Here is a 22129-nt window from a genome sequence, read left to right as displayed (position 1 = left end):
TGACTACGTGTTAAAATGACAGTATTCTGGATATCTTGGGTTAAAGAAAAGTCACCTTAAAGTTCACTTCACTTGGTTCCTTTACCCTTTTTTTCTAATATGGCTCCTAGAACATTTAAAGTTTCATATGTGGCTTGCATTTATGGCCCACATTGTATTTCTGTTGACCAACACCTATCTAAATGAAAAGTCTGGCAAGCGAAGAAGCATTTAGCAATCCCATAGAACTGAAATGTAAACTCATATTAACTGATGGTAACACGACAACGTGAAGAAAACTGGTCAAGAACTGACAGATACTTTGATGAGTTGCCGTTTCTGTTCCTCCTATGGTGGAAAGTTTCTTAAAATCCAAATGTTTGCTTAATAACTTTCTGAAGGGAAATGAGAAAGGAAGTTCTGGGAAAGGAGTTGTACCCTAAACATAAGTTGGGCTCTGGAAGAAACGGAAAATCATCTACCTTGAGCTCTTTGGGGGCTCTGGATTTTGCTCAGTTTGCCATTATTGAGAAGACAGGGTTAAGCCTCTCATTCTCTTACATTAATGGGGTTATACTTTTCTCTTAGGAAGAATATCAGAGGGCTCTCTTCCTTCAAGAATATACTGTTAGAACATCACTGGCAGGGTGATGGCATTTCAAACGGGAAGATATGGACCAAGAATGTGTCTTGCAACAAGAGTGTAAACTTAGAGGGTACGGCGTGTTCTAAAGGCACGTTGGTTAGGAAGCTTTTATCACCAAGAGAACTGTTTATTTAAATGAGCACTATGTTTTTTTAGGGAATTCACTGGATGAATTCAGTTTTCCCAGCTTTCTCTCATGTTCCATTGAAAGAGATACTTACATGCTTAGGCAGAAAAAGCGATACTGTAAGTCTACTTTGCTGGGTCTCATGGAAATTAATGAGGTTTTAACAGGTCTAGCGTCTAGAGAGGTTCAATAGAGAGGTCACCCCAGAACAAACAAACATCAGATTTTCTTCACAAGCCTGGGGGGAAACGTTCAGAATATCATGGGGACAAATGCAATTCTGTGACAGGTGAAAGTATGGTTTAAACCCCACCGACTCTGAGTCCTCACAAAAGCAAAGGGAGGGGCAGATGATTAGAACAATCACAGAAGAGGCCAGCAGAGAACATAACCATAAAAAAAAAAAAACTGTGCTTTGAACCACCGAGGAATGTAGCCGTGTGAGGATTCAATAAGACAAAATATGCTTAGCATCTAGTAAGTGTTCAGAGAACATATTGTTTTGAAACCTGTCCTGTGGTATGAGTAAAGTTTATCTATTTCACTTTACAAAATGCAAAGGCTTCAGAAAGTTCACTGTATGTTCCCGGCTTTTGTCTAAATTCGTTTGTGGGAAGCTTTACTCACGCTTTAGCTGCCACTGACTCATGGTTAAATCATTGCACTCATCTTTTTTCCTTTTTTATTTTTTAATACAGTTGCAAATCATGTGATATTCTGCTTTGTTCTCTTTCCCCCCTAAGGAAAGCTAAGCGACTCTAACAGCCCCATTACCTTAATGAACGGAAGCCATTCAGTGAAAAGAGTTGGTATTCACTTCATCAAATCTAGTGATGATAATTTTTTGAAAAGCTAAAGACTAATTCTTGGGGATTTTTTGGAGCCCTGTGACAATTCATATCACCTAATAACCTATGTGAGTGAAGGTTGGTGTCCAGTGACTGCTAAGAAGATATAAGGAATGTTGCAGAAATATAAATAGGCCAGCACTGAAATTTAATTAGACACTGCATAGGTTAATAATAAATTCAATTAATTTAACTTTCCACCTATGCTAGAGAAAAAAAAAATACCCAGGCAAAATAATTCATTTTAAATGCCTCAATTGGTAACCTCCTTTCCTGAAGAGTGATTTATGCGGTAATTTACTGGCTGTTTCTCCATAAGATTGTTCCAAACCAGCCCTTTTGAAATAATAATAATTTCTGAATGTGTGTTGTGAGAGATATAACAAATGACTTCTTATTAATTTTCATTTAATGAGTTGCCTATTCACATGGTAATTTTTTAAAAAATTCTCTTCTTAAGATAAACAGGTTATAAATACTGTTGGTTAACACTTCCATTTCACAAAAACTGAACAGGAAAATCTGTCTCATATTCTCTACATGATTTGAAGGTCAATCAGTTGCAAATTTTCTATACTAATAGGCATCTATTTCTCTCCCAGTTAGCATAGCAAATCATTTAAAATTTCTATAGTCAAGTGATTCAAATTGGTTAAAAAGAAAAAAAAAAGAATATTAGCAGCAGGAAAGGTCCTAGCAGGGATAATACAGGGGTAGGCAGGGTACAAGGTCATGAGCAAGGTGGAAAAGCAGCTAGAGTTGGTTAAGGAGCCCATGACACTGATCCTTTTTTTTTTTTTTTTAAAGAACAAAATGAAGATGCTCTCTTACAGCTTTCTATTTCTCTAGGCCGCCCCTCCCCTTTTAAAAAGATACCAAAATTTCTAGCATAAATATTAGTATTTAAGAATTTAATTGCTTATCCATTCAAAGCTTAATTCCATAGTAGCTGATTAACTATATGTTGTCATAGTAAAAACAGAATGAAATAATTAATAAAAACAAAATAATAAAAACTAGGAAGAGGAAATTGCTCGGAAGAGACCAACGTATTTCAAAAGGTTCACATTTGTTTTAAAAGGCCTGTAATAGTTCAAGGTTCTTAAAAATAATCCCTTCCAACAGTTGAAAGAGTATGCCTAAAGTATTAAATAATTCAAGTGCAATTGTTACTTACGTGAGAACCGAAAGGGCCTCGCTCCCAGCCCGCACTGCCTCACTCCCTCTCCATGGAAAAGCCCATACTGCATTTCGCCCATGAACTTGTCCAGCTCCTGCCCAGAGGCATTGACGAGCAAAGCTCCCGTTTTGCAGAGGAAGGTGGCTTTGATCCATAACGGTGTCCCGAGGGCTGTTAAAACTCCAAGGGCGCACACGAAGCTTAACACCCCAGCCATGCAAAAAATGACTTTCTTTTGTTGGTTTGGCATGATGAGGAATGGCTTTTGTGAGGGGGAGGTTCAAAAACGAGACCTTTGCGACTGACGAGAAGTGACTGCCCCTTTGGCTGCATTTATTATAGTGGCTGAACGGACAGTTCCCAGCCAGATAGACACCTTCAGCCTTGACGGTGGTTCCTGTCAGTAGAATGCCAGGATGGAACCTTCTTCATCACGCCTACCTGACTTTTCTCCCTTTCTGCTGCTGTTCCTCTCAAATTTGAAATCTTTGGACTAAGAATCTGTAAAATGAAACTCTTTCATACTGCCTTTGAGTATCTCCTCTTGTGTCACTTGGTAACAAAGGTCTAAGATAACAGATGGAGTCCTCTGTGTAACTTGATAAATGCCTCCCCTTTCCCCCAGCCTTTTGTCTGATTGGGTGAGTTGAAACTTTCAGAAACAGGCTTGGCTCCTATGGTAAATGTTCAGCAACTTGAGAAGCTCATTGATTGTTGTGTTTTTGTTTTGGGTGGGGGTTGAAGAGGAGTTTGGACAGAAGAAGAACCTATGTATATTTATTGGTAATTAATTGATTTTGAAAAATGTTAATTGGGGCACCTGGGTGGCTCAGTCAGTTAAGCATCTGCCTTTGGCTCAGGTCATGATCTTAGGGTCCCATATTGGGCTCCCTGCTCGCCGGGAAGTCTGCTTCTCCCTCTACTGCTAACCCCTGCTTGTGCTCTCTCTCTTTCTCTCATGCTCTCTGTCTCTCACTCACTCTCTTTCTCGCTCAAGTTAATTAATTAATTAAAATCTTTAAAAAAATATTAATCGTAATAGGATAAAATGTTGAACTGAGTTGGGTGCCCTAGACCAACCATCAGGGCTTGTCATCCTAACTTCTTTTTTCCCAGATCCATGATTTAGAATCAGTGTGTCAATAGAGAAGTGGATTCCAGTTTTTACTGGCACACAGGTGCAAATATCTAGATTTCTAAAAGCTTTCCTTCAAAATGCTTGGCTGCTTCAGGACTATAGCAAGGAAATGAGGTTCTGGGTCTGAGAACTATCAGAATCTATAAAGAAGACAAGAGCATTGTTGTGCAAAGAAGAGATTGTGCTCAGATAACCAGCTCTATGAATTCACCACAGAAAAGCAAGGGTGCAGCAGAAGTCGTCAGTTAGGGAAACAAGAGACAAAATCATGAGCAAGATTAAATAGCAAAATGAGTCCAGTTACATTGTTAAGATCTGAAAACTAAAGTTCAGAATTTAGTAACAGCTTTTTTTTTTTTTTAAAGATTTTATTTATTTATTTGACAGAGATAGAGACAGCCAGCGAGAGAGGGAACACAAGCAGGGGGAGTGGGAGAGGAAGAAGCAGGCTCATAGCAGAGGAGCCTGATGTGGGGCTCGATCCCATAACGCCGGGATCACGCCCTGAGCCGAAGGCAGACGCTTAACCGCTGTGCCACCCAGGCCGCCCCAGCTTTTTTTTTTTAAGGTTTTTTTTTTAAAAATTTATTTGACAGAGAGAGAGAGAGAGAGAACAGGCAGGGGGAATGGCAGGCAGAGGGAGAAGGAGAAGCAGGCTCCTGCTGAGCAAGGAGCCCAATGTGGGACTCGATCCCAGGACCCTGAGATCATGACCTGAGCCAAAGGCAGCCGATTAACCGACTGAACCACCCAGGTACCCCAACAACTTTTTTTTTTTTTAAAGATTTTATTTACTTACTTAGAGGTGGCGGGAGGGTCTCAAGTAGACTCCCCACTGAGCATGGAGCCCTACATGTGGCTCAGTCTCACGACTCTCAGATCATGACCTGAGTGAAATCAGGAGTCAGTGCTCAACCAACTGAGCCACCCAGGTGCCTGTAAGAGCATTTTTTTCCCTCTAAATTTTATTTATTTGAGAGAAACAGAGAGAGTGAGTGAGAGCACAAGCGGGGTGGGAGGAGAGGCAGAGGGAGAGGGAGAAGCAGACTCCCTGATGAGCGGGGAGCCAGATGTGGGGCTCGATCCCAGGATCCCGAGATTACAACCTGAGCCAAAGGCAGACGCCTAACTGACTGAGCCACCCAGGTGCACCCCCTCCTCCCGTAACAGCTTTTTAACTCCGCACTCCCAATGAGATTTTTCCTTCTGCAAACAGAAGGAAAGTGTGAGTGTATGTGTGTGTGTGTTAAGTTTTGCTGAATATCTGTTGTATGCCACATTTTTATGCTAGGTTCTGACCTACAAAGTTAACTTTTAGTGAGAACTTAGTATGTATGGTACATTGTTAAGTATTTTACCTAAATTATTTTATTTAGTGATGATGAAGAAGGTGATGGAAATGATCTCTCCATTTTATAGATGAGGCAACTGAGGCTCAGGGAGATCAAGCAATTTGCCCAAGAGGGTAGTGGAGCTGGGATTCAAATCCAGGTCTTTTTTTTTTTTTTTAAGATTTTATTTATTTGAGAGAGTTAGAGAGATAGCACGAGGACAGAGGAGGAGCAAAGGGGGAGGGAGAGGAGGAGAAAGAGGAAGGGGAAAGAATCTCAGACTGTGTGCTGAGCTGAGCAGGGAGCCTGATGCAGGGCTCAATCTCACAATCCTGAGATCATGACCTCAGCTGAAACCAAGAGGCGAGGCTTAGTTGACTGAGAGACCCAGGAGCCCCTCAAATCTGGGTCTTCTAATTTTGAGGTTTATATGCTATCCTAAGCAAAGCGCTTGTCCTTGAAGAGAAGACAAGCTCTTCATTTTGGGTTGTGTTGGGCTGGGAGCAATAAGGGCAGAGGAGATCATTATTCATTGCATATCTTGGGTGCTTGGAGAACACAGACATCTGCAAACAATACTTTCCCAGCTGGTCAAAAGCCCATATTTATGCTAGTTTCTATTCTCTTGATCTCCCTTTAAGCATGTCAGCTTAAGAGAAATTAGTCAAGGAAGATGTATTTTGTGCCTTTGTCAGCATAAATGAGTCTCTAGGTTATATGCACTTTGAGGGGGACTTTGAATTACAATCTTGGACTTCCTGGTACAGCTATGCTCTCTTAGTAGCTGCCAGAGGCTGTCTTTTTAAAGATTGATAACTAAGTATAGAACTGATCCCAAAATGCCTATGTCCCTTCAAGGGAGGAAGGGGGCAACATAAACCATGACCACAGAAGAACAGGACACACCCTAGATTCCCCAGAGGAACTCAAAATTAGGTTTCCAAATAGGTAAGCTTTTTTAAAATTTCATGTAACTTGACACATACAATAAGCAACTCACCATAGGTTATTTGCCCTTCCAATGAATTCTCCACTGGATTTAGAATAATTGCCATCATTGTCCACTAGCAAAACAAGGCAGCAGCAATGGCCCCAGTAAGTGGTTATCTGGGGGTACACGTGCTGCACCCACTCCAGAAACCCTAGTTTATGATGTCTAAGAAGAGCTGGCAGCTCTTTCTGCCCACAGGTCCTGTCCCCATGCTTTTATTAAAACCACCTTTTTGCATTAAAAAAAAAAAAGATGTCTAAGAAGAGCTATGCTAATTAAATCAACATATTCTGTAATTGGAAGAGACAGAACGTTTTCAATCCTGAGAGAAATTACCTACCTTAATCAATACTATTAATACATCTACAGAAAGGATATGGCAAGGAGGAGTATTTGGCATTGGACAGTGATTTAACGAACCAAACCCAGCCATGTGTACGGAAAGTGGTCCAAGAAGAAAAGTCCTGACTCTGGACATAGAGAGCGGTTAGATCACACCAGTTCTTACATGTGCATCAGTCTACAGTGAAGTTTTCCCTGGTCTGGAGAAACATGAGAAAAAGAAATACAACGTAGTGTGTTCTTTTGTTGTAAAATTGTGTCCTTAATTTTTGTTCTTAAAATTTTCTTTCTTTAATGAAATGATGATGGTTGAATTTTTAATATCCTTACTTGGCAAATTAAAAAATTGGCAAACCTCTATCTGTTCCAAGTTTGAACAACCAACCAACCCACTGGTCTAGGATACACAAAAGCATGGACCCCTGTGTGGAAAGGATGAGTCCTCAGGCTCATGGCAGCTGGGTGGATGGCCTCTACTCTAACCCAGTGGCTCCCAGCCTTGGGTGTTCATCGGAATCACTTGAGGAGATTTTAAAAATACTAATGTCTGCATCATAATCCTTGAGATTCAGATTTATTTGATTTTAGAGTACGGCCTTAGTGTTAAAGCTCCTTAGGTGATTGCAATGGACAGTCAAGGTTAAAAACTGGGGCTCTTCTCACACAGCTGCCTTCTAATGACTAACTAGGCTTTGTAGGTAGCTCGGTGCTGGAGTGCGTGCAACCATGAACACGCAGTCACTAGAGAGGAATATTCTTATTGTAAATTAATAAACAGGTGCTACCATTTATAGCTCAACTTTCCTGAATTTTGTTCAGCACCAAGAGCACGATCTTATCTAAATGTCCTGATGGGTCAGGTTTCAGTATATCTAAGACTAAAGACTAGGCCCTGGATCACAGATTTACCCCAAGTCACCATGGGAATGTCAACGGTGATGTGTCCTGCTTGTGAAGCAGCGCCTCTTGGGTCCCACGCCCACCCCACCTCCTCTCTGCAGCTTCCTTTCAAACTTCAATATCAGCCACCCCCAGGCTGCATAGTAGTGTGTGTGATCCACCCTCTGAGAATGATATAATAGAACCTGGCAGTCATTATGCTTGACAGCCTCCTTTTGAAATCTCATCTTAAATGTCTTGAATGACAGTGATGACACCATTTTCCTTGCAGTCTCTCTGAGAATTTGAGTCATTAATGTCAGCAAGTTTTCACCAAGTATGCTACTGAAATCTTTACTTCTCTCAATCTTAATAGGAATACATTTGGTGACATAAGAAAATGGAACTAGGCCTTTCTACCCTCCCTCATGACCCCTTTCAGGTGCTGGCTGATGACATAATTCTTCAGTGTGACTGGAAACAATATAGACAAAGGAATACAATTGCAGACTATGCTTTTACTCTCAACATAGCATTTATGCCTCTTCTCATACTAATTTGGCTTCCTTGTTTTTTTCCCTTATGGTTGTTCAAAAGAAAAAACAAAAACAAAAATACAAAAAAACAGTCCAAATCCAAAGGTGCGGGAATTCTCACCTGATTTGCTCCCTAAGAGTAAGAGCATGGTGCCATGAGGAAAGAGCACTGGGGAAAAAGATGTGATCCAGGGTCTGATTTCAGATCCAATGCTAAATTAAGAATTCCCTAATTTCTCTGGCATTCATTTTACTCATTTATGAAAAGAGAGGTCCTGGCTACATAGGTGATTCTCAAATTATTTTTAACCAGAGAAACCATTTCCTCAACTGAACTTTTCGGTGGAATAAGAGATAAAAATTGAGCTCTATAGTGGAAGGAGCGGGGATTGAGGAACTCTGCCGTGGGCTCCCCTCACTCTTTTTTCCCGAAAAGCCCCCACTTGCGACCCTAAAGTCACCCTGAGATGCACAGTCTCAGTTAAAGGACATGATCCTTTAACTAAAATTTTTTTTGCAAGTTATAGGATTCAAATTCGTCCATTTGCTAGATTATTTCTTCTTCTTTGCTATACTAGCCCCTGAACTATTATAGAATATTGTATTGCTTTGAGACACTAGATGGTTGATTATTCCAATTATTAATTTTTAGATTTTTTAATGAGAGTTTCTGGGTTTTTGTCCAATTTGTCACTGGTAATACTGATTTTGATTTTCTTCCAAATGGATCATTATACTCCAAGGCCTCTCTAAGAGGGATTCAACAAGGGTTTATCAGGCTTCCTATTCTAAGACAAGAGGCCTTTGTGAATCTATCCCATTTTTCTCATCTTTAAAGCAAAATCTGGCAAATTTGATTGACGTTTCTTGACTAATTCAAGTTGCTGGTGATCCTCAAGTAGCATTGTAATTCTCTAATGACTGTAAGGGGTAAAAAAAAAAAAAAAACACTCCACAGAAAGAATTGATTGATTTATTAGGGGGAAAATTACCACATGTGCTAGACCTTGATTGCAGCTAATATTTGTAGAGCTAATTGCTTGAACTAGAGGATTAAAAGGGTTGAGGGAAGGGAAGAAAAAGAAAACAAAGTTCTTTTGGAATACAGATGAAGCCACAGTGGATTTGGACTGAGAGGGTGAATTCAGTGCAGGGTTTTGAGGGTTGGTGATGATTGTGAGGACATTTAAAGTAAGTGCAAGAGCTGGGCTTCTATGACAGAGCAGCCACAGAGAGAGCCGAGGTGGAAGAAAGTTGTCATCCCTGTCAAAGAAGACATTTGACACACTCTGATTTTTCTAGGTTTCTAGTTGATTTCTCAGACGGAGGCTATGCTGATGCCTAAACCTCAATTTACCAGAATCCTGTATTACAGGAAGGAGGGAAAAGTTACCTGAAGAAGTAGAGAAGGAAGACACAATTTGAGACGCCTCCTTTAACAATAATAGATGGACCAGCTTCCTAGTACAGGGAAATTGACAATAATTTTCCTTATTGGTATCACGTGGGGGAGATGCGTCGCAATGGTTAACTTTGGAGAAGTTTGATTCTGTCGTTACTATCATTATATAAATGTTTTCTTTTGTGTGGGTGTGTGACGCTTAAAATACTGATAATTTCCTCGATGACTTACATCAAGATAATAGTAGCAATATTAACAAAAACATAATACCTATCAGGATTTACTTTATCCTGTGTGCTTTCCATGTATCAACTCATTTCTTTTCAGACACAGTGGGGCAATTATTAGGTTTCCTGCCCCTCCTCTGTTAAGATGTGCCAGGCAGTAGGATAGCTTAATTTTTCGTCAGACAGATTACAAAATCTCTTAAAATATTCTTGTGATGAAGAACTGAATAATAGCACATTAGGCAGATTTATATCTTATCAAATCTCTGGAAACGAGGAGTGTTGACTTATGGAGCCATGCTAGCTAGAGAGATCTTTAGACTGATTCATGCATACATTATTATCAGTGACTCACATAAAAACAGAGACTGTATCTCATCCATAAATTTAGCTTCCTATCAAACCTTTATTTGAGCCCTGACTATGGGCAGAGACAGCTAAAAATAATTGATGACCAAAAGGATATTCAAGATGATCTTAATGTTCCCAAGGATCAAAGCAACAAGATGTCTTCAGGTTTAAAAATGCAATTGCCTGGGGGAATCTGGGTTGGCAGGCCTTCCTGTGAGAAGACAATTAGCTAGACAATGAGCTCAACAGGAGCCAGCAGTGTGAAGTGACAATTGCCAAGTGTTACTAGGGGGAGACATCTGCCTTTGGGGTGATTGCCCAGCCCTGGGTCCTTTCTTGGTGAAATTCCTTTAATACCCTCAGATACAAACTCTGTTGCAGCCGCCTGTGCGCTGTAACTCAGGTTTTCCGGCCTGCTCTGGTTAGGAATAGATGTCTGGGCCAGTCAGAATCCAACTCCTGAAGGCTGAGAAGTGGTGCTGAGAGACGCAAAGTCAAAGCACGGGGCCGGGTCTGCAGAGAGAAGGAAGCAGCGTCTCTTCCCAGAAAGAGGGCCTAGAATTGTCCTCTCTTCCCACACTGCCTGCTCGCTTTTGCTACCAGCCGCCACCCTTCTCCTTCCTAGAAGTCAAACGTAGGGCTCTGCTTTCAAAGCGTTCTTACTGTCTTACCTGTCTGCTTTCTGAAGAAAGCTCCTGGGAAGCACTGACTTCTGTGCTTCCCGCCAGCTGGTTGTGGGTACAGTGCCCCAGGTGAAACCGGCTGGCCAGTCACCCAAGTGAACGACGTGTGGTGGCTGCCTCAGACCCCACGTGTGGTGTGCGAGCACGTGTGTTAGTGCCACTTGTGCCCAAGCTCGGGGCCTCTGTGTCCACCACTGCACTAGCTCTCCGGGGAGCCTCCACTCCATCCGTCAGGGATGGGCACTCCCCTTTCTGGCCGTCACTACCTCACAGGTGCCCCAGGCCTCACCCTCCAATCCTAGAGCAGTCCCAAGAATCTGGATCACTGAACTTCCTGGGATTGACCTCAAGGAGAGGAACAGGAGTGGGGGGGAGGGTGGCTGAACAGAGTTCTGGAACACAGACAGGCAAGATCCCGTGTCTCTGCTGCTGGCAACGTGCTGGCTGCTGTCCCGTGGGGGCCTCATTAGCCACCATGAGAAGGACTGCGTAACAGTGGGATTATGGGATTGACTTCCATTCTGGGCCCTAGTTCCAGCGGATGCTCCCAGGACAGCCTCTCCTGAGTATTGTGTCCCTCCCTCTTCGCTTGCCCAGACTATAGTGTCCCTCAGCAAATCTGCAAGGGGTGTGGATGCGTGCCCTACTCAGATCTGGCTCTTTCTGCCCCCACTTAGGGTAGAGCACACATGAATTATTCCTTCAAATATCTTTTCTTCTACCACAGCTACTCATATTCTCTCTCTCTCTTTCTCTCTTTCCTCCTCAGTGTAATTAGCTAAAATAAATATTTCGTCCATCCATGAGAAGATCCTGAATGAAGTGCATGTTTATGCACCTTAGAAAAACAATACTGTTCCCTTGGATGGTAAAATATAGGCTAGTCGCTAGGGCATGAAGTGTTAAAACTAAACAATTTAAGCCTGGTGGCCAAGACATTTCATTAAGTGCTTATAAAGCAAGACAAAATTTCAATACTGAAATTTCCTTTCCAGGAAATTCAGATTGAAATGAATATAAGATCTTTATTAATTTTCTGACTCTTCTGTGTATATTCTCTGTGCATGGTCCTTATTTGAAAAAATAACAAAGACAAACTGTAGAGAAAGCGACCTAGAGGGCTATGAATGCCTTATCTTTAAAGTCTCTTTCCAGGGGCTTCTGGGTGGCTTAGTCGGTTAAGTGTCTGACTCTTGATTTCAGCTCAGGTCATGATCTCAGAGTTGTGAGATCAAGCCCCACAACAGGCTCTGCACTGAGCATGGAAGCTGCTTACGGTTCTCTCTCCCTCCCTCTCCCTCTGCTCCTCCCTTCTTGCAAGAAAAGAAAGAAAGAGAGAGAGAGAAAGGAAGGAAGGGAGGGAGGGAGGAAGAAAGAGTCTTTCCAAGATGGGCAGCCACAGGTGAGTTAGGAGGTGGTGAGCTCTGGGAAACCCAAGGTGGACTGAGAATAGCCTGAGGAATTTACCATACTTGGGAGCCAAAACTCTTTGACTTGTCATGTGCTGAAAATCACCAGCAAGCCAGATCAGACATGGTACTTTGTCTTTAAATGATGGAAAATGCCTGGACGCTGAGCTGTGGGCACTGCTGAGAACAGAAGTTCATAAATGAATCTGGGCTCTTTAAGAAGAAAAACCAAGCTGCTCTCTGCACCTTCACTTCTTTTTTTTTTTTTTTAAAGATTTTTTTTTTTAATTTTTTATTTGACAGAGATAGAGACAGCCAGCGAGAGAGGGAACACAAGCAGGGGGAGTGGGAGAGGAAGAAGCAGGCTCATAGCAGAAGAGCCTGATGTGGGGCTCGATCCCAGAACGCTGGGATCACGCCCTGAGCCAAAGGCAGACGCTTAACCGCTGTGCCACCCAGGCGCCCCTGCACCTTCACTTCTATTGGAATGAAACCTAGCCTAACCAGTGACTTTTTCTTATTAATGACACAGAGATATTTTATCATTATGTAAAAGACTACTTTAACAAAGATATTTAAAAAGAAAAACCCACTATAGGGGAGCTGGGGTGGCTTAGTTTGTTAAACCGCTGGCTCTCGATTTTGGCTCAGGTCATGATCTTGGGGTCCTCGGATCAAACCCCGGGTCAGGCTCCATGCTCAGCAGGGAGTCTGCTTAAGGATTTTCTCTCTATCTCTCTCCCTCCCCCAGCTCTCATTCACTCACTCTCTGTCTCTCAAATAAATAAATCTAAAAAAAAAAAAAAAGAATTAAAATAAAGTACAACCAGGCTATATTGAAAACTTAGAAATTTATTATAGATCTAAATATAAAGCCTAAAATATAAAACTTGTAGATGAAAACATAGGAGAAAATCCTTGTGACCTTGAATTAGGTAAGAGTTCTTAGAGAAAAAGAGTATGAACAATAAAGTTAAGAACAAATTGATAAAATTTTCTGCTCTTTGAAAGGCACTATAAAAAATGAAAAAGTAAGCCACAGACTGGGATAAAATACATAAAAAATACATATCTGATAAAGGACTTGTGTACAGAATATATACCAAAAAACCTCAAAACTCAGAAAACAAACACTCCAATTTTTAAAAAGTGGACAAAATATTTTAATAGACACTTCATCAAAGAAGACATATGAGTGACAAATAATCCCATGAAAAGATGCTCAATATCATTAATCAAAATAAAACCACAATAGAATATCACAACCTACTTATTAAGATGATTTAAATTAAAAAACAGCAACAACCTAACAATACCAAGTCCTGGCAAGAATGCAAAACAACTAGAACTCTTATGTATGTTGATGGGATTGCAAAATGGCACAGCTGCTTTGGGAAAGAGTTTTAGCAGTTCCTTAAAAATGTAAACATACACTTGTCATAGAACCCAGTAATCCTACTCTAGATACTGACCAAAGAGAACTGAAAGCTTACGGCTGTGTAAAAACTTAGACACAAATGTTTATAGTGGTTTTATTTATAATCGTCCCCAAATGGAAATAACCCAAATGTCCACCAACTGTGAATGGCTCAACAGTGATACATCTGTACAACAGAATACTGCTCAGGAATAAGAAGGAACAGACTACAGACACATGCACCAAAATGGGTGAATCTCAAATGTTTTGTGCCAAGTGAAAGAAGAAAGACTCAACTGTATGACTTCATTTATATGACATCTGGAAAGGGCAAAACTATTGGGAAAAAATTATATCAATAATTATCAGGTGCTGGGGGTGCCTGGGTGGCTCAGTCCATCAGCATCTGCGTTTGGCTCAGGTCATGATCCCAGGGTGCTGGGATAGAGTCCTGAGTCTGTTCCTTGCTCAGCAGGGAGGCTGCATCTTCCTCTCCCTCTGCCTCTGCTCCTGCCCCCTGCTTGTGCTTTCTTTTTCGTTCTCAAATAAATAAATACAATCTTAAAAAAAATAGTAAATATGAGGGGCTGGAAAAGGGGGGAAGGTATTGACTCTTAAGGGGCAGGAGAGAATTTTGTGGGGTGATGATTGTGGTGGGGTTACATGCCTGAAAACTTTTGTTAAAATTTCTGGAACTGTATACCTAAAAAGGGAGATTTCTACTACATGTAAATTAAACCCTAAAAAGGGAACACAATTTGAATATCTTGGAATGCCAACACTCAGCATATAAGTCTCCAGATATTTTCTCATGCAAGAAGTTAAACATGAATTAACCTCTTTCTTAGAATAGAAAAACCGGATATTCTAGTCAACTTAATATTTTGCTTAACAGAGTTATCGTATATACTACTATGTACAGGAATCACTGCTTCCAAAAGAATTATAATTCAAGAAATCTTTCTTTCATTATAATTCAAGAAGTCTTTCTTTCAAAATTTGTTCTACTTTAAATACTCCATGTGTTTTGGCAGACCTGGCAGTCAGAAGACCTGGGTTAGACTGTGTAGGTCCTGTGACTAACTTCCCCAATGGCCATGGGCAGGTAGCTTTCCTCTTTGATTTCTATTTTTCTTACTTCCCACAAGTAGATTTGACATGAATCATACTTTTTTTTTTTTTTAAGATTTTTATGTATTTGAGAGAGAGAAAGAGCATAAGTCGGAGGTGGGGGGCGGGGAGAAGCCGACTCCCTGCTGAGCAAGGAGCCTGACTCGGGGCTCAATCCCAGAACCTTGGGATCATGACCTGCGCCCAAGGCAGACACTTAACCAACTGAGCCATCCAGGTGCTCCGACATGATTCATACTTCTTAGCCTTTTCTCACCTTTTCTCTGCCTGTATGGGTGCAAATAAGGAACACCGTCATGGGTAGAGCTTTCATCTGCTCAATCCTGAGCCTTTCCCTTCCTGTTTATGGCATCCCTGTCACCTCTCAGATCAGGCCAAAACTCAAAGAGTTGTTCTTGATTTTTCTACCACCCCCTCCTCCGCCATATTCAATCTATCAACACCTTCTTTCAGTGCCACCTCTAAAATGTATCCTAATGCTGACCATGTGTTACTGTCTCCCCTGCTGTCACCTTTGTGTTGATCACTATTGTCTGTGGCCTGGACTCTTACAGTTGCCTTTGAACTTCTCTCCCTTGTGCGATTCATTCTCAACTCAAGAGACACAGTGATTCTTTATAAATGTAAATGTAAATCAGATCTCACCACACTCCTGATGGATGCATTCTGGTGACTTCCCATTGCACTGGTAATACATGTGGACTCTACTGTGGCCTACAAACCCCTCTGTGGTCCAGCCCATCTACCCAAGACATCCCCTCTGATCACTCTCTCCCTAGGCTCAGCACACAAGCCTGCTTTCTGTTTTGGGACACTCGATGTTTATGTCAGCCTCTTCCTTGCCCTTCCCTCTGCTAGAAATGATTACCCCCCCAGACCTTCTAATAGTTGGTGCCTCCTCTCTGTGCAGAATTTAACTCAGATATGACCTTCTCAGAGGGTCCTTCCTGGACCACCCTACCTAAATAGCACAACTTGACCAGCCTTTCTCTATCCCATTGTTCTGTTTTATTTTCTTCATGTTGCCATTTAAAATTGTATTATATGATTTATTTATTGGTCAGCTTGACTATTGTTTGTTTTTCCCACTAAAGTGTGAGTTCCATGACAACAGGGAACTTTTCTTATTCCCCATTATAGCTGCCTGGCAGGGAACAGATATCTCTTGACACAGGTGGACCCTCAATATCAATAAATACCATTAACTGCCAGAATAAGTGAATGTATGTATGCAAACTGAACCCTAAAGACAAAGTGTTTCTCCAGATCAGAAGTGGGAAGAGCCAGAAAGTCTGGCTGAAAGAGTCTGTCCAAAGCTTTTGGGGAATAAATTGCATTAACATGTCTAAAGAGAATATGCGTCAATCAGAAGAGTCAGCAAAGAAAATTTAAGAGACTGTAAGAGAGAGAAAAGTTAGCAATGTACCTTCAGCTCCTGGGAGGGGTAGCTTTTGGTCTTTAAACCTGAAGGTCAGGTTCCTGACCCAGGGATGTCTGGCTTGATGGATGGCTACATCCCTAAAACAAGAGATTCAGCCAACCCCATTGCTCTGACCACAGTTGTCTGCTCCTGGTTGTAATCTAGTTTCTGTGTGGATTCTTCTGTTGAGTAGAAGGTGCTGTCCAGCACCAGTGATTGGCTGGTCCCTTTGGAAGCGCTGGTCTTTTTGCTTTAAATAAGGAAACTGCTGTGCTGATTTTATTCTTCAGTCTTGTGTGACCTTAGTGGGAGTCCACCTCTATCCTCAAAGCCCTAGCAAAATCCAGCTAATGTATCTGCAGTACTGAGGGTCTGACTTTGTAATGTAGCGCCGTGGTGCAGTAGCAGCTTGGGACCACCGCCTTTCACATTTATTTTCTTCATGATATAACTCTTTCTCCCTTACCCCCACCACCGTTTCGTCTGTTCTTTTTTCTTTTCTTTTCTTTTCTTTTCTTTTCTTTTCTTTTCTTTTCTTTCTTTCCTTCCTTCCTACCTTCCTGCCTATCTATCTAATCATCATCATCATCATCATCATCATCATCTCTCTGTTTCTTAGGGTCCCAGAAGGAATCTTTGGCTCATTCAAATATAGTCATCTAAGCAGGAGAGTTTAATAAAGGGACAGTTTACAAAACTATGGGCAGGGTTTAGGGCAATTACAAGGGATGATGCCACCCTCTGTGAGAACTGAAAGAGACTGGGGAAGGCACAGTTTTCAGAATCAACAGATAGAGAAGGCCCTGTGGAGAGGGCCACCAGAAGCACCTGGGCTCTTTTACTGACTTCTGGAATCTGTCATGATCCCACAGGAAAAAAGATGGGACAGTAGCTACCTTGATCTGACTCTCCTCCTTTCCTCTTCTCTGATTTGCTCCTGGTGTTCCCATTGGCCAAATTCAGCTGGAAACCAAGGGTTAGCCTCTCAGGGCATAGGGCAGGGTGGAGAAGAGTGGAAAGTGGATGTGAAGGGGCAAATGTAAGAAATCCTGCTGACTGTCAATATTTATCCATCCATCTACCTATCCTATCTGAAATAGTAAGGCATATGAATAGGTTTAAAATTAAATGATGAAAGCCCTATCCATGCACATAGACATAGCTACCTGCACCTTCCCGGAATGTACACATTCTCTCCTTAATCCCAGATCTAGAAGCAGTTCTCCTTTGCCTCCTTATTGGACACCCTCTCCTGGCAACCACCAGTCTAAGATGCAAAAGGGTAACATTGCTAAGTTTGGACTCCCCGTATGCCATGATACAGCTCCAAATATCTGATTTGGACAGGGTTTCCTTGCCCAAATCTTTTTGAAATCATTCATTATTCTGTCACTCCAAAACAACTCCCCAGTTAATCAGTTCTTGAATCTATGCTATCCAGTAGTAACCAGAAGTCAGGAATAATCATACGAAATTACAGAGTGGGATAATAATATAAACACCTTGGAATAGTGTCTAACACATAAAAAATGCTCAGGAATGTTAGCTATTCTTTATTATAATAAATACTGTTCATATTATAATTACTTTCTGAACTGGGGAGATGCTTCATTGGAAACAGTTAAAACATTAAGCACCATTTAAGAAAAACCAATGGACCAAGATTTAACACTTGCTCCATATTAGTTTCTATTTTTATGTCAAGTTAAACATTAATTAAACATAAACTTACATTTTTGAAAGATGTAGACTTAAATTTTTTCTTACCTAATCTAGTATGTTTGGTTACCACTGATAAATCTTTTGATACAGGTTCTCTGTGAAATGTAACTTTAGAAAGATTTAGAGTTCTTACATGGGGCTATTTTATTTGTTTCATTTTGCTCCTTTTTGTCCTTGATAGCAGCTCCCAACCAGTGAATTCCCTCTGGGAATATACACACCTTACTGTGTATAACATGAGATACACACACACACGCACATATGTAAAATTGTGCATGTGTGTTTATGAGTGATTCCATTCAGCTGCAGGTGCAGTGCCATCAAAATCATCTCTTCACATCCTGTGATATGTGCCTTAATTTTTAGTTTGTAGAAGTAATATTATAAGGTGACAGGAGAAAGCAAAATTTCTGTAGCTCGTTCTCCAATTGAAAGCCGGTGTACATACAAACAGTCCTGTTGGCATTTCCAGGGCATTGAATACAAAAGAGAATCTATTTTATAGGTAACTTTGGAGATGGCCATACCTGTATTATAGGGAAATCGTGAATGAGGTGGGCTTATCAACTTCGCTGCTGCTGTGTTAACACTTGGACGTTGGGCAGCAGTCTTTTGGTTCTATGAATGACTGTGCTGGGTGACTCTGTGACGGAGCCCAGACTGAACTCCCAGAGAAGTGGTTTTTGAAAGAAGTGTCATCACTGAAACGGTCTTGCCTCCTGAAACTTTGCCCAGTGCTGTGATACTCATGGTTGATTGCAAACATTCTCTCTAGAAACGTCAATGATTTGGCAAGACGTCTTTGTAGCAGAAGAGTGCTGTTTGTGTTTAAAATATTAACTGAGTTGGGCATGGACACAGAAGATTGTCTGAAGGAACACACCAAAATATTAACAGTGGCTTTGCCTCGGGGAATGGCACTGGGGGGAAGGACGAAAAGGAGAAAGGACTTTCACTTGTTACGTCTTCCACTTCCTCACTTCCTGCAGCCAGGCTCCTGCAGCACCCCAGACCCTTCACCTGCTGTCCCACTTGTCTCCCTGAAGGCTGTTCCCTGGCTTGGCTTCCTCTGAAAGCTCCTGTTCTTTTTTCCCATGTGAAGTTTTCCTGGCACCCCCAGATGGAGTTGGCTCCTCCTTCTCCAAGTGACTGATTAGTGCATCATCACACTTCATGGTAATGACTTAACACCTTTTCCCCAACACTGTTGTTTGAGAGCAAAGAACTTATTTATTTTGCTTATACATTTATATTTTTAATTTTGGCATCCCCAGCATTTTCTACGGGATGAACATTTTCAAGGGAATGTTTATGCTGGATAAATGAACGAGTGAATGAGTGAGTGAAGCAAGGAATCCAGAGAGCATAGACTAGGAAGTACCTGATGTGTGGTCTAGTTTCATTTCTGATATTCTGGCTAGGTCTTATTTTTCTCTTACTTTAATGGCACATTGGCCACTCCCAAGGTCTGTGATTCTAACATGATAAATTTTAGCTCCTGGCTTCATTAGATACCATGTTGTGATGGTGGGGAGCCTAGGAGCAACCCTGGAGGCCAGTGCCACCTCTAATGTTTTTTTGTTCCATCGTTGTCTTCAGCTTAGTGATGGTGCCACTTTGAAAAGATTCCTTAACTTCTCTGCACTTTAATTTCCTCGACTGCAATAAGAGATTCATAATGTTTTTACTTCATAGAGCATTGGTGAGGCTTACATCAGATAACATATATAAAGTTTTTAGAACAATGCCTAGCATATCGAACACGTAATAAATATTCAGTAAATATTGATAATGGTGATGATGTTTCCTTGAAATTACTGAGGGCACTTTTCTGCATAGGAGGAGGGTAAATTATGAGGCCTACTGTGAATTGCTGTATTCTATAAAGATTAAGAAAGTACTGTATCGTGTTACATGATCGATACAGAATTTATAAGCATAGACAAATTCAGTCGTCTGCTGCGAGTTAGATTTCAAAAGCAGTACAATGAACCAAGGCAATTTAAAATGTTAAGTGACTACTCTCATGTGTCTAATAAAATTCCATCACTAGAAATTTTATCATTATTGGAATACTTTGTCCCCTTGAAATATTAGATGTTCTAACAACTAGGAACATATGAGTCATGTAAACCTTAGAGTGAATGAATTAACTACACCTTTCCCTGAGAGCAGTGTCGACAGGGAGAACACTGGTGCCAGGAGCCTATGGGATGGAGACAGAAGAAAAGAGTGGCTTGCAAGGAATTGTCAGATGTGACAGCTCAGGGACTGCAGCCCTTTTTGCAAGCCTGGCAAGCTGGGCCAACATTTTATATTGCAGACTGGCCTCAACCAGGTTTCCGCTCAGGGACAGCATTGTTACGGTTGCTGGAAGCTCATGCCCAGGACTGCTGGCTCGGGTTCTGGCTGCCTAGCCACCCACTCTTTGACCAGCTGTCTTGTTTTCCAGATCAGCAAGGATCTTAGCTGCAAGTGACAGAAATGCCAATCAAACACTGGCTTAGGCATCAGGGGAATTGTTTGGGCTCATTTAACTGAGAAGATCAGGAGTAGTGATGGCTTCAGGGTTCAAAGGAACTCATCCAGGCTCAGTTTCACTCCATCCCTTATCCCAGCCTTTTACTATGTTGACCTCCGTCTCAGGCTTCATGACTGCATGGTGACAATAGCTTTAGTCTCTACATCCCCTCAGGTTCAAGGGACATGGGAATACAGCTCATGTTTGCTTCAGAAATCTCAAAAAAAGTTCTCCTTGTGTCTCATTGGCTCTGAGGGGTCAATGTGCCCATCTCTGAAGAAATTGCTGTGACCAGGGGAAATAAAAGCTCTGATGAGCCACAAAAAATGGAAAGACATCCTGTGTTCATGGAGTAAAAGATTTAATATTATTAAGAACAGTTGATACTGTTCAAAGTGATTTACAGGTTTAATGTAATTCCTATGAAAATCCCAAAGGCATAGAAAAATTCATCCTTAACTGTATGTGGAATCTCAAGGGACCTTGAAAAGCCAATAGAATTTTTAAAAAGAACAATGTAGTTGGAGGACTCACACTTCCTGATCTCAAGACATATCACAAAGCTACAGTCATCCAAATAGTATGAAACTGGCATGAAGGCAGACATGCAGACCAGTGGAACAGAACAGAGAACCCAAAAATAAACCCTTGCTTTTGATCAACTGACCTTCAATAAGGGTACCAAGACCACACAATGGAGAAAGCAAAGTCTCTTCAACAAATGGTATTAGGACAACTGGATTTCTGTGTTAAAAAAAAAAATAGACAAATGGAAATACATCAAACTTAAAACTTTTGTATATCAAAGGACACTATCAACAGAGTGAAATGGGAAATGGGAAATGGAATGGGAATGGGAAAAATATATGCAAATCATATATCTGATAAGAATTTAATATCCAGAATATATAAAGAACTCCTACAACTCAACAACAATGACAAAATCAAATAACCTGATTTAAAAATGGCCAAAGACTGGAGTAGATATTTCTTCTAAGTTGATGTACTATGGCCAACAGGCATATGAAAAGATGCTCAATATCACTAATCATCAGAGAAATTAAAATCAAGCCACAATGAGGTATCACCATAATTCCTCACACCCATTAGGATTTCTATTATTAAAAAACCAAAAAAAAAACCTATAAAAACAAAAACAAAACCTTAAGTGTCTAGAAAATAGCAAGTGTTGGCAAGAACATGAAGAAATTGGAAGTCTTGTATACTGTTGATGGGAATGTAAAATGGTGCAGCCACTATGGAAAATGGTATGGCGGTTTCTCAAAACATCAAAAATAAAACTCTCATATATATGATCCAGCAATCCATTTCTGGGTATATAGCCTGAAACAATTCCAAAGCCGAGTTCTGAGGAGGTGTTTGCACACCCAAGTTCATAGCAGCATTATGCCTGATAGCTAAGAGGTAGAAGCAAGGCAAATGTCCATCCGAAAAGGAATGAGTAAGCAAAACGTGGCCTACGCGTACAATGGAATAGTATTCAGGGTCGAAAAGGAAGGACACCCTGTCACATGCTACAATGTGGATGACCCTTGAGGACATAATGCGAAGTGAAATAATCCAACCACAAAAACCAAATACTGCATGATTCCACTTACATGATATATCTAAAGTAGTCATTCATAGAAACAAAGTAGGGTCTCGTAGGAGGGGAAAAGGGGAGTTGTTTAATGCGTATAGAGTTTCAGTTTTGCAGGATGAAAAAGTTCTGGAGATCTGTTTCGTAACAATGCAAATATACTTAACACTTCTGAACTTGTACCTTTAAAAATGGAATTGACAAGGCAAGAAACAACAAATGTTGGGGAGGATGTGGAGAAAGGGGATC

General features: G+C 41.1%; 1 protein-coding gene across 1 annotated transcript in view; it reads right to left on the bottom strand.

Annotated features, from left to right (window-relative positions):
- The window catches only part of CLRN1 (clarin 1), a 35013-nt gene extending 31983 nt beyond the window's left edge, over positions 1 to 3030 (bottom strand). The window contains exon 1 of the mRNA XM_002916343.3: positions 2778 to 3030. Coding sequence (XP_002916389.1) covers positions 2778 to 3030 — 253 coding nt within the window. The remainder of the gene's footprint in view (positions 1 to 2777) is intronic.
- Positions 3031 to 22129: the final 19099 nt, after the last annotated feature.

The sequence above is a fragment of the Ailuropoda melanoleuca genome, chromosome 1 (genome assembly GCF_002007445.2).
Source record: "Ailuropoda melanoleuca isolate Jingjing chromosome 1, ASM200744v2, whole genome shotgun sequence".
Taxonomy (NCBI): Eukaryota; Metazoa; Chordata; class Mammalia; order Carnivora; family Ursidae; genus Ailuropoda; species Ailuropoda melanoleuca.
This window is presented reverse-complemented; position numbering and strand designations above follow the sequence as displayed.